The sequence below is a fragment of the Palaemon carinicauda genome, chromosome 3 (genome assembly GCF_036898095.1).
Source record: "Palaemon carinicauda isolate YSFRI2023 chromosome 3, ASM3689809v2, whole genome shotgun sequence".
Classification (NCBI taxonomy): Eukaryota; Metazoa; Arthropoda; class Malacostraca; order Decapoda; family Palaemonidae; genus Palaemon; species Palaemon carinicauda.
In genome coordinates, this window is record NC_090727.1 from 118,068,407 (window position 1) to 118,081,238 (window position 12,832).

Consider the following 12,832-nt stretch of genomic DNA (forward strand, 5'->3'; position numbering starts at 1 on the left):
TGTTTATTATCATCAATCATAATGAGTATCTTCTTTCGACCTTATAAGTCCCACTGTATATCAAGGTCAGGCGGGCATGTCAACTTCTCATGTATTTCTATTCCTAGCATATTCCCCCCCCCCCAGTCCCACCCACCACATCCCCCCTCACTACTTCCATCCATCTGATCCGCTGTAATGTAATCTAAAAGATAAGGGCAGGGAAGCTCATCATCATTGTATCTTATCGCGTCAACATCGTACTCACTGCATAGCGGTCTGATTACATTCATAAAGGTCCAAATCTGTACAAATTGGCTCCTGTTCACACCCACGATGTATGTGGAAGAGGTGGAACCAATCAAAACCCGAGCTAAAAACATTTGGTGTCCTGTTTACATAGGATCAGAAATTCCCTTGTCTGCATGACACCAGCCGACTCTATGCCCTTTCCTGTGACAAGGCTTCCAAATCTTTCCTTTCTTCTTTCAATTCTCTCTTCCTCACTCATTCCTTTGGTAATGGGTATACTTATCCGTAGAGCATGACCCACATTGCAGCCTTTGGGTCAAACCGCTGAAGATGTAAGGTCAGGTACACATGTTTCTCTCAACAAAGTATGAGGTGCTTGTGTGACATTGCCAGTGCCGTTGCGAAATATGTTCCCATTCCAAGACATGTGTAAGTGATGTCTCTAAGCTGTGGCTTCCGCCCCCTTTTCCACCCCTTCAGCCTGCACTAGGCTAACGTTTACAGCATTGCATAAATAACACATATAATCACAAATATTGTTGTTAAAGCGTTGTCAGTAAACAGTAAACTTACTGATGGGGCTATGAATGGTAGATGAGACACTGTGCCAAAATTTTAATATGACCAAATAAAATAAGATTAGACTCATCATGTCATTGTTAATATTTGCTTTATTAGTTTATTGTCAATGTTTATGATGTCTATAAGGAATTTGCATATGCAATTAGTAGTAATCTCAAATATTTGGTATGCACTATGTACTAAATTTTAAAAATGTATTATTAGTGATGAAGTACAAAATCATAATAACGTTTGTTGTGGTTTGAGACATTTCGCAGACGTTAAACGAAAGTCTTATAGTCAGGAATATATTTGTGCTTAAAATTATTTTTTTTTTAATTAGTTAAACTCAGTTAAGAATACTGTTATTATTTCAAATTAATGGAAAAACGTATTGTTAGGTTGAGATGTGTGTAAGTCTTTTTTTACTTTAATAAATTATACAAGCTTTTTCTTCTTTAAATAACCTTTCAGAATTGCAAGAGGAGCAATGAACGTAATTACTTTTACTTTTTGGACTTCTCCCTGAGTGTTTCACGTTGGGCAATGTTCATTTTCTGTAATAAAATTTCAGTGAAGGGACAAATTAAGAGAATATAAAAGCCAAGTTAGGAAGAGAAACGACGAAGAATTGCAGAATTATAAACTTTTTGGTTAGAAATTTCACTGCATTCTTCATGAAATGGTTTTAAAAGATCACTAAACAAAGACTAAGTACTGAAGGAAGTGTTTATTATATCTTTCATTTAGATTTCAATAAATACTAAGGTAGTGTGATTTTTTTCTTTTCAATGTAAATGGACATTACTTGTAAACTAGCGTCTATAATGACAGCCAAATAAGTTTGATAATAAATAGATGAATAATAAAAAGCTTAGAACTTATCTTTTCTAATATAAAAAAACACACAACTAACTTTGTATTAAAATGTACATGTTCAATCATTGCATATGGAATTCCATCAGGTCCAGGGGCTGTATCGTTGCAATGAGCAAGTGCGGAATCAAATTCTCTTTCAGTAAAAGGAAAATTATACGACTCTTCCCTTCCTGTTGCAAACTTTAAAATTTTTTTTATTCAATGCTCCTATACTGGTGACCAGGAGCTCCTTCACACTTGCTAGATACATTTGAAAAATAATCAGCCAGGGCATTGCTAACATCATTTGCTTCAGTTCCATACTGACCATTCACTGGTGGTGGGTTTGGGGTGAATTTGCCAGCGATCTTATTTACTTTCCTCCACACAGAAGATAGTGGTGTTCTACTGTTAATGGAGGAAACAAAAGACATCCATGACTGGCACCTAGCTTCTTTCATGGCACGACGGAACTGTGCTCTACATTTCTTGTATATAATTAAATTCTCATCAGTTCGGCATCTACGCAATCATGTTAGAGATCTTCTTGTGGATTTGTGCAGGGTAGTCAGTTCTGAAGACCACCAGGGTCATCGTTTGAATAACCCTGTTGTTTTTGGAATTGAATTGACTCCTGCTGTGTGGAGAGTTCCACTCAGTAAGTCTATGGCATCATCAATATTTTTAACCTGTTCTGCATCCCCAGCAATTTCGCTTGCCTCACAAAATTTATCCCAGTCCGCCCTGTCAAGATTCCATCGTGATAATCTCTCTAAAGGTGGACCATTGTTGGTGTTTATAATAATTGGTGCATGATCACTAGTATACCAATCATCTAATGTCCTCCAATCGGAATCGAGAAGGCAATTAGAGCTTACTATTGATAGGTCAATACATGACAAGGTACCTATCTGGACATGAAAGTGTGTGGGTTCTCCTGTATTAAGGAGTCCCACATCTTCATTTCCCACAATTGATGATATGATATTCCCCTCGAGTTTGCTAAAACCTCACCCCACAAAGGATGTCTACCATTCAAATCTCCAAATAAAAGAAAAGGTTGAGAGAGCTGTTGAATCACCTCTACTAAGTTATCATATATGTTATCATTTGGAGGCATGTACAGAGAACAAATTGTATATTTTCTCCCTATATCAATCTGTACAACCACTGCCTGCAGAGGTTTGTGACTAGATAAGGGTATTTGGGGAACATCTCAACGAACGTATATGAGACTTCTGCCATGGCTCCCTACTCGGTGATCATACGGTGTTCTATAGCTTATATATTCGCAAGGACGAAGGGTATTAGCATTAAGCTTGCTCTCTTGTAGACATATAATTATTGGGGAATGCTCATGAATTAAGAGCTTAAGTTCTCCATATTTGGCCCTTAAACCCTGCCAATTCCATGCAAAATGGAGGAAAAAACTAGGCTTTATTTTTTTTGAAGAACTTTTAGATGAAGTCTTCCCATTAGCAATTTCTGATTTAACACTATTTCCCGGTGGTTTTTCTTAGAGAGGGTCTTGATAAATTGGGTTTTGTTTATTTTCTTTTTGTCCCTTTGATCTAATTGTTGAGGGGGATGGTGGACCTCAACTTGAATTTCTGATCTATTTAAATTGTCTTCTGGATGATTAGAAACATCAACAGACAAAACATCATATTTATTTGATGTCATAACTCTAATGTTTCCTATGGAAGGGGGTGAGAGAGATGGAAGTCTTTCTCTTTTCCGATTGATAGGTTGCGAGCTACCAGGTTTTTGTACTTCCCCCACTACAGGTGCACCTGATAACTTTGTTTCAAGTGGAATCTTCATTAAATCAGGCAAGGACATGGCCTTGGAGATATTAGTACTATCCTTTGTAATATGGAATAGAGATTGGATAGTGGTGGGCAATGTCTTTTTTTGATACTCAACGGTAAATCTTTAGGAGGAGATATTTTTGTCTTATTATGCAGCACTTTATCAGTAGATAGTGAATTTCTTTTTCGAGAACTACCTACATTAGTAGGTAGGTTAGATGATTTATGAGGAACTTTTTCTCCTGTTTTTAATGTCTTTGCATTCGTAGTAAATTTATTTAATAATCTCTTGGCATGCCCCACACTTACATGTTCAATAATTGATTTTATTGAGGGTAGCTTCTTCTAACTTATAAAACTGGCAGCTACTATCATTAGATTTATGATTAGAGTTGCAGTTCAAGCACCTTGCCTCAAGTGTACATTCTTCATGGTAAAGATTGGAGCAAGTATTACAAATTTTATTGTTCATGCAAACTTTGGAAGGATGCCCAAATTTAAAGCAATTAAAACATTGCAGTGGTTTCTGCTTAAAAGGTCGAACTCTAATCCTTTCATTTTCTACGTGTATGTGGAAAGGTACATCAGCATCCTGGAAAGTAAGGACAATCATTAATGTTCCAGGTACTTCATGTACTTTCCACATAGCCAATATCTCCTCCTCCATAAATTCATATAGATCCCTATTGAAAACCACTCCCCTTCCATAGCTAAAATTTAGATGGGGTTCGATGTCCAATTCTATATCATTTACTGTCTTTAAATTTGACAAGATAACAAACTGTGTGTATGACTTGGCCTTTATCAAGTAACTTTTCTTACCGAATCAAGATATATCTCCAGGTGCGATCGTTCCTACCTTCCTCTGAAGAAATTTTCAGATCTTAAAATAATTTTCTGTACCTCCTGTAGATTGAGCAACAAGCCACATTGGTGGTTTTGGCTTTCTTTGGGATGGCATATCTATTTCTATGCCTTTATCAATCCAGTCTGCTGGTCTGTAAACATCCAGATCTTTAAATACCCCATCACTCAGAGCACCCTTAATACTCATATTACCTACTTTAATATTAACAATGTTACGGCTTGCATTAAATGCTTCTTCATCACAATTAAATGATTACCAAGAATCCCATTTATCACCTTGAAGATTCATTCTAATTTCTTTTATTAATCTGTAGCACTAAAATATATTATGTAGCACATCATAATTAGCTTCTAATGGGATTTGGGTAACATGCAGGATTTTCAATTTCCCTGCGTTGCCCAAATTACCCTTTTTTCGAATGTTCAAAGACTAGTTCTTTTTAGTTCCTAAGTCGTCAATGGAATTTTCTTTAAATGAATTGCCAGAGGTCGTCAACAGTGCTGGGGGGGGGGAGTCAGTATATCCAGGGGAGGGGGGGGGGGGGTCGTTGTCACAAGAATCCATGAGAAGAAAAGAAAAGAGAAATGTGATATTTGAAATTGTTTGATTCACCTGCGTGAGAACATTAAGGCATCACATGTTGGAAAGAAATTTTGCACTCTCCACTACTGGCACAATGAGAGTATCCTTCCCAGATGGTCCACTCCATACCCTACACAAAGGATAGCACCAAAACAGATATAGAGGCACAGGTGTAAGCTGAGCCCGCCTGTTAGGACTGAGACCAAGAAACTATGGAATCATCCTCCCCATATCTGTAATGATGGGCTTCCGGCCAAAAACCGAGAGTCCTACCCCAAGCACTGGATCCCCCTGGATTCCATAGACCCAATACTTGAGAATAGTTCCGCCAAAAAGGTCCAAACCAACTTTGGGATGGCTGAGATCATCCAATACTCTCACATATAGCTTTGACCACAAATACCTCCCAACCATGACACCTCCTCCCATTCATCACAGCAGACAGCAATAATGGATGCAGAAACATCCACGTCAGTGACAATAACGGATGTAAAAACATCCACGCTATTAAAAAAAAGAAGACATACATATATATGTAAATATATACACACATACATATGGGAAATTTTACTCATAGAGTTGGGACAGCAACATGAAAGAAACTTTATAAAATTAAGAAAAGGTTGAAGTAATATTAAAAGGAAGAAAAAGATGAGAAAAAGAGAAATTTAGATTCGAACTGGGGGAGCACTTTCCCCAAGTTCGAGAGCCCTCTTGCCCGTCACCAAGTTTCAGCACGGGAATGAAATGCTGTGCTGAAGCTCAATGACTTCATCAAGGCATTCTCTCATTAGGAGGGATATATTATACGATTATGGCTCCCACGTCTGGACACTAAAAATATATTATACAATTATGGATCCTAGGTCTGGGCACCAAAATTATATCATATGATTATGGATCCTGGATCTGGGAACCAAAATATATTATACTGTGGCTTGTGACTGGAAACCAAACATATAATATTATATGTATTATGACTGGCAAGTTAATCAACCTCGCGAATTCCAAACTCACATGTTTGCTTTTACATTAAAACTGTTACACTTTAAAATATTATTACACGAATTCTGAGACACCTAAATAACTCCCAGACAGCAATATATAAAATGCTGAATATCCAAAGGTCTCTTAAGTACAATCAAAGCTAAACTGGGTTATTACTCTTAAGAATTATTCACAACTTACTACAGCTCTTTAACAGGGTACAAGTGGATTCTATTCTAAACAATGGTGATTGGAATAATACACTATTTATAAAAACAAATATATTCTATATAAATTGCAACACTTTGAAAAGAATTTACATAAATCAACTAAATTACTAGAAATATTAAGTCTGAACAAAACTTAGATTAAGACAAAAATATTACGATCTGAAAATTACATAATTACTTGACTTTAAATGATAAATCTGAATAAACCTTGGACTAAGAAAAGAAATAAGACTTAAGAAAATTATACAATCACTTGTTTCACTTGAAATTAAATCTGAATACAATAATAAGTTTGACACTTAATGAGAAAAAGAGAACCAGATCACAATACAAATACCTAACCTTCCTACAGGGCCAGTTGCAAAAACTTTACACAATGCCAACACTCACCCTAATACAATGAATTCAAAATCACCCTTTCGTCTCACGTATCTTTTCAACACACAATTTGCTTTGGGGCACAGAGTCACTTAGGTGAGGACACACTATAGGTACTGAACACTTTTAAAACAATACTCTCACCTGCGTGTGAGAGAGGTAGAGGGGAAGTTGGCTATCTTAAGGCTGCAATTCTCTATCTGTCTCTAACCCTGGTGTTACCTTTATATATAAAACCTAGCTGCTTCCATAAATTTCTCAATGAACTGGGAAGCGTGAGGAGCCAGGGCAAAAGGCGTCAGAGTTACCAAGTATTGCTCTCTTGAACACTTTCTCACGCAACAGGGAGACGAAACCTGGGTTTCATGGGCAACTATCACATACAGCGAGGGAACTCGCTGCCAGCTACCTCAGCCCACCCTTTATCTCCGAAATAAAAAATAGATAACATCCTATCACTAGGTCCTTCGCAAAATTTGTAATGCACATGGTACAGAATTTTCCAAAGCACATGGTACACTGCGTATTCTCTCACAAACATGACGCAATACCTCATGAAATATAAATGAACATTACATAAGCCTTTGTTCCTGTCGTGAATGATCACATAACACTCTCAAATAGCTTACATAAGATTTTGTAACAATATTATGTGAAATAAAATAAAGTTAATTCTTAAAAATAATGTAAATTTACATACACTGACTTGAATAAACAATTCAATGAAATTAATGACGAAGGTCTTATGTAATTTACATAATATACTTAAATCTATACGAGGAGAACTCACCTTAAGAGCTGGCTAACCTCTCTTCAATGCACAAATAAAATATAAATAAAATAATTAATAAGCTACGATATTTGCTCTATACTAGACCAGCTTCGTAAGAACACACACACACACACACACATATATATATATATATATATATATATATATATATATATACACACACACACACACGCCCACATAATACCGTCATATCTTCGGTGACTTGCTCTGTCCTTTATTCTGTCAACATCAGCAGTTGCAAAGGGCTGCACTTTATACATTTCACAGTCTATAGTATTCATTTAATTCACTTCATTGGGTATCGTGGCAGTCACAAAGACGATAGAAGTTACCAGTTAGTAAAAGGGTAAAATTAAACATAATATCTGTAATATTCCATAAAAATGGGGACAGTTTTGTTTTAGTAGAACAAAAAAGTGGGACAAACATGAACACAACGGTACGTAACTCACTAAAGTTAAATAAAAAGCAGGACATTCTGTTTACTTTAAAAAAAACGAGACAGACGTTGAAAAAGTGGTACTCTGGTCACATTAAATAAAATAGTTCATAAAAAGGAAAAAAAACATGTAGTGGTCAGTAGTAGTCAGTTTTGTTTGTGGAGAGAAAGGGTATCGTGTGAATGAAGGAACAAAAGCCATCTAGATTAAATGTTATAAGTTTAATTACTTATGCAACGTCATATAGTGTAAGAGTGTGGATTTCAGGGAGTAATTGGAGAGTATGCAGTAACTTTGATTAGTAGGACCACTGTGATAGAAAGTGCAAGACACCAAGAAGTGAATGTACAAACTGCGGAATGGCAGATCATTTAGTAAGTGTGTGTAGGAGAATGGGTCATACAGGAAAAGGAATGCCAGGAGTAAATGGAAATGGTGTTTAGAGCAATGCAAGAAAGGCTGGAAGACATAGGTGAGGGACTAAGTTAATCAGTGGATTTGGAATAGGTGAAGGGATGAGAGAGAGAGAGAGAGAGAGAGAGAGAGAGTCGGATGAATGTGAAGTCAAACTTAAAATGGAGGAGTAAATGGAATTGCATGAAAAGCTAAATTTTGGGCAAAAAGAATATGACAAAGAAAGTGTGTGTACGAAAGACCATTGACCTGAAGAAGAGGTCTGATACCAAAACATGAAAGGGTGTAGCAGAAGACAATATAAATGGGAGTACTATTGTTGGAGAGAATTGTAGAATGACACTGATAGGAAAATTTAGTAGTGAAATTTGGTGGTTTTTAATTCATTATCACTTTACCAATTCTGTCTTATTTTGCTGGTTGAAGTGATTCAACGAGCGTTCTGGTGTTAGGTTTTGCATAAATTTTGAGCCTGCTGAATGGCTTGTTTCACTGAGTATCGTTGCCTTAATTATGCCATTATGATTAAGAAATACAAATTATAAGGTATTACTAAGAGACTGCGTAAAAGAAAGAGCAGAGTGGCCAGAAGGGTAACGGTGCTTCATGTTGATGGGAAATGATTGATAGATCATGGGGAATAAGATATATTTCTGATACCTATGCTAATTTGGCTCAATATAACTAAATCCTGTACTTGGAAAAACATAAAATGCTACACTACAGATTGATCAAGGTATGCAGATTTATAATAAATAAGACAAGAGTAAATTGCTGGAATATACCCAGAGGTTTAATATCCTCCTTTCGTTCTGGATATATAAATTTGGTGAAATCCATGCATTGACCGTGGTAATGTACCATGATGCTCAAATTTACAAGAAGAATAAAAATTTACATTTGTAACGCAAAAGTCGCTACGTTTAAAAGGCTGGAGCGTGTAACAAGCCAAGTTCATCAGATTGAATTGAATGAATATAAAATTTAGGCCTTAAGCTAAGCACTGGGGCATCAAGGTGAACTGTCTGCAATAAGCAGCTTAATAAATATGAAAAATACTGTCACGAAATGCAGTTTCTGTCCCATGCAATTAACATTGAGGTTAATTGTTAGATAATAATTGGGGTAAAATTGTGATTGTCTGAAAGCAAATGGCATGAAAATGTGTAAAGTAAGTAGGGTATAAAATGAAGATCACCAGGTTGCCTGTGGGATATTCATCATTATTGAGGACTATGCGTAAACTTCCACCTTCTGCGAGAGGTACAATGGTTTTTGGAGTACCGTGGTGGTCTGAAACCTCCTCTCTTGTGAAGACAGATCAGTCAATTTCTACATTTGTATACGGACAGCTGCATTTGTCGTGTGACTGACATTATTTTATTGCGGTAAGAGTTCCTTTTCATAGGTAAATTCTAACATGAATAATGTTGCACTATGCGAAGTTAATTTTTTCTAAACGTTTGACATTGTTTTTTCTTAGGTGACAAGTCTTTGAAGGGGCCATTTCTTAGTCTATACAATGATCATTGGTAAATTCTTAGGCCTCTCCCTTTTCTTATGGGGTGGCGAGTTCTAAAATACTATAAGGATACCTGTTATCTCTCAAGAAAGCAAGTGGCCGATATGCTATAAATCATAATTTTTCTCCCTCACATGTTAATGTTTGATATATTCCTTACCAGTATACTAGCATTACTATATAACAGAAAATAAGGTTTAAAACAGAACTAGAATATTAAATGCAATTTAATAAAAGACACAAGGTACATTGGGTAGCATTAACAAACCTATGATAAGCAGTCTTTATTTATTTTGTTAAAAAATCTTTGGAAAAATATATACATTGTACATAAAACTTAAAGATAAATAAGGAAAGTTTTTCACATCAGCAGTCATTGGATTCGACATGAATGTTTATGGAAGACGGTGACATGGCATAGATATAAGACACATTGAATAATACTAGAGTAGCGATAGGCAGCTAGACATTACTGTCAAATGTCCTGGCTGACATTATTATGCATATATTCTCGAAGCACCTGGTGGGTAAAATGCTCCAACTTGTCCCTATATAATTTGAGACATTCAGCTTTCTTTTTCAGTTTCTCATTTTCCTTCATAAGTCCTGGCAGCTGTTGGTCCCAAGTTGTTAACAAGTTCTTCTGCCTTTCGCGATAATGCCTCGATGCTTCGTTATTCAAGTCGCGAATTCTCTGATACTTTTCCTCCTCTGTCAGTGTACTGTAGGAGACGCGTGGACGTCTCTGGCGGCATTTTTTCTGCATCTCCTCGCCACAACTGTCGCTGTAACCGGAGGACGAGGACATGGCAGGGCTTGGGACACCAAGTTCAGAAAGGTCGGGGTACTGAGGTTCATACCCCGGGGAGTAAGAACTAGATGTGGATGCATCATCGAGCTGGAGGTGACTGCTTGCTTGTGGAGTCTTGACCCTACGTTGCGATTTGCGCTGAGGCCTTGCTGAGCCTGTTGAGTTACTAGCCAGACTCAGGGAACTCTGTTCTGGGACAGGTGTCAGTGTCTCATAGCTGGGTATAAATGGACAGCCTGCACTGGTACCGAAGATGTCATCACCAAAAGGGCCATCCTGTAAATAAATGGAAACATGATTGTCCTTACGAGTCAATGCAATTAATTATAAAACTTATTTGCGTTACATTGTTATAAAGTTAAAATATAAAGTTATTCGAATTACTGCACTGTAACAACATACATATTTTAGATAGTCCTTGAATGACGTAATTGGGCATGTTCTGCTATGTTTAACAAGATTAGGCTGTTAATATTCAGGTGCCCGTTTAAAATCATTGCACACATTTTGTTAAGATTTTTTTTTCTATTCAGCACAGTTACCTGTAAGACTTGAATTGACTTTATATCTTGATAATTCTCATATAATTGATAGCACTTAATCAACACTAACCATGAAAATTAACAGTTAACTGAATAAATAGCAACAGAGAGAGAGAGAGAGAGAGAGAGAGAGAGAGAGAGAGAGAGAGAGAGAGGGGGGGGGGATAAAATTACTGAATATTTATAAAGAAAATCAATTAAAAGTAGTTGAGTTACTTACATTGTCCTCCAAATTTATGGCAGCAATGTCGATGTCAAACTGTGAACTTTCGAGGTGTGGATTATCACTGAGCGGGAATCCGTCGCTGTCCTGCAACAGAGAGGTCACCATGTCGACCAAATCTTGTGGTAACTGTGTGGAGGGCGTTTGTGGATTCAAAACAGAGTTTTCTGGCGCACTAGAGAAGTTGTACATTGGATTCACACCCATACCACCCGTGTAAACACCGTCTTCAGTGACGTAATTGTGATCCATACTGAAATTCTCTCCTGTACTGCTCTTGAGACTGTCGAAACGAGAAGAAACTAAGAAATCGTCGTGGGGGAAATCTGCCATTGTGAAGATGTGTTAACTCCAGACAGGTGGTACTTGAAGTTATCAGTGACGAAAGTAAGTTTTACTCCGAGACTGAACTGTTCAACTATAATGTTCGTTCAGAGCTGGACATATGTTTATATACTCTCGATTGCGTCACGTGGCATCTCACCAAACGTTTTTCTCAAACTCAGTTCATTGCCCACATTGTCGTACAGTGTCTATAGACGTCACTAGAGTTACCAGTTTTTTTTTTAATATATTACGGCATTTTTCCATATTATATTATACCAATATCATTGTGCTCTTTATCAATTGAATAATTCTCCATTATGACCAACGTGATTAAGTTACGTTAATAAACAAAACCGCATCTGGGAGAACAAGCCAGACGTAAGAGCAAGGGGGTTGAGTGTTTCAAATTCTTGGATTTCTTTCTATCAATGATTACATTGGCTACGATATTCAACATTTAATTTCTGTCATAAAATTCAGAATAAACAAAACTTAACAAGTTTTTCCCTAAACGTTTATACCCAAATCTGTATTGGTATGACGTCAAATGCCGCCAGAGCTACTGCTTGCACCACTAGCCAACTTGTGGAAACGAGTTGCACTCTGTTGCGTCAACGTTCTGTCTGTTACATTGTTACCTAGAATCTTCGAATTGACATTCCGTAAATAGGATTTGTTTGGCCCAAAAGTATGAACGATACGTAATCATTTGGTTATTATGAGAGAGTACATATCGTTTATGAATCTCTCTCTCTCTCTCTCTCTCTCTCTCTCTCTCTCTCTCTCTCTCTCTCTCTCTCTCTCTCTCTCTCTCTTATGTGAAAACTTTTCAATGGAAAAACGTTCGAAATTCAAGTTGAGCTCTATCTATCAGTGAAAATTCAATTTATGCAATTATCGCATGTTGGAATGAAGAAAATTTTAGCACAAGTGCCTTCTCAATCATGAGGTTCAATAGTAAATTTATACAGTATTCTAGGAGTTTCATTCCAGCTGTGACCAAGATGAGGAGTAATCTTTAGAGTAGTTGAATCAGTAGAACTTCAAAATTTCGGACTTACAGCAGCTTTTGGTAAGTAAACAAGCTGACGTAAAGTCCCTTTTCGTAGTATATATATGAAAGATCTGTTTAAATGTTGTTACTGTTCTTAAAATATTTTATTTCAATGGTTCATTACTTCTTATGTGGTTTATTTATTTATTTATTTCCTTACCTCACTGTGCTATTTTCCCTTGTTGGAGCATTTAGGCTTA

The 12,832-nt window shown here is 36.7% G+C and overlaps 1 protein-coding gene and 1 long non-coding RNA gene across 2 annotated transcripts in view; one reads left to right on the forward strand and one right to left on the reverse strand.

Moving 5' to 3' along the window:
* Positions 1-1,242, forward strand: part of LOC137637805 (uncharacterized) — a 4,477-nt gene extending 3,235 nt beyond the window's left edge. The window contains exon 2 of the long non-coding RNA XR_011043813.1: positions 1-1,242. This exon is cut by the window's left edge and continues 369 nt beyond it. This is a non-coding gene — a long non-coding RNA (uncharacterized lncRNA).
* Positions 1,243-9,922: 8,680 nt separating this feature from the next.
* Positions 9,923-11,687, reverse strand: LOC137637806 (uncharacterized). Its single transcript, XM_068369914.1, has 2 exons — positions 11,249-11,687; positions 9,923-10,762 (listed from the first exon to the last, which is right to left on the reverse strand). Exons 1-2 carry the CDS (start codon positions 11,582-11,584, stop codon positions 10,151-10,153), a joined length of 948 nt encoding a protein of 315 aa, XP_068226015.1. The 5' UTR covers positions 11,585-11,687; the 3' UTR covers positions 9,923-10,150.
* Positions 11,688-12,832: the final 1,145 nt, after the last annotated feature.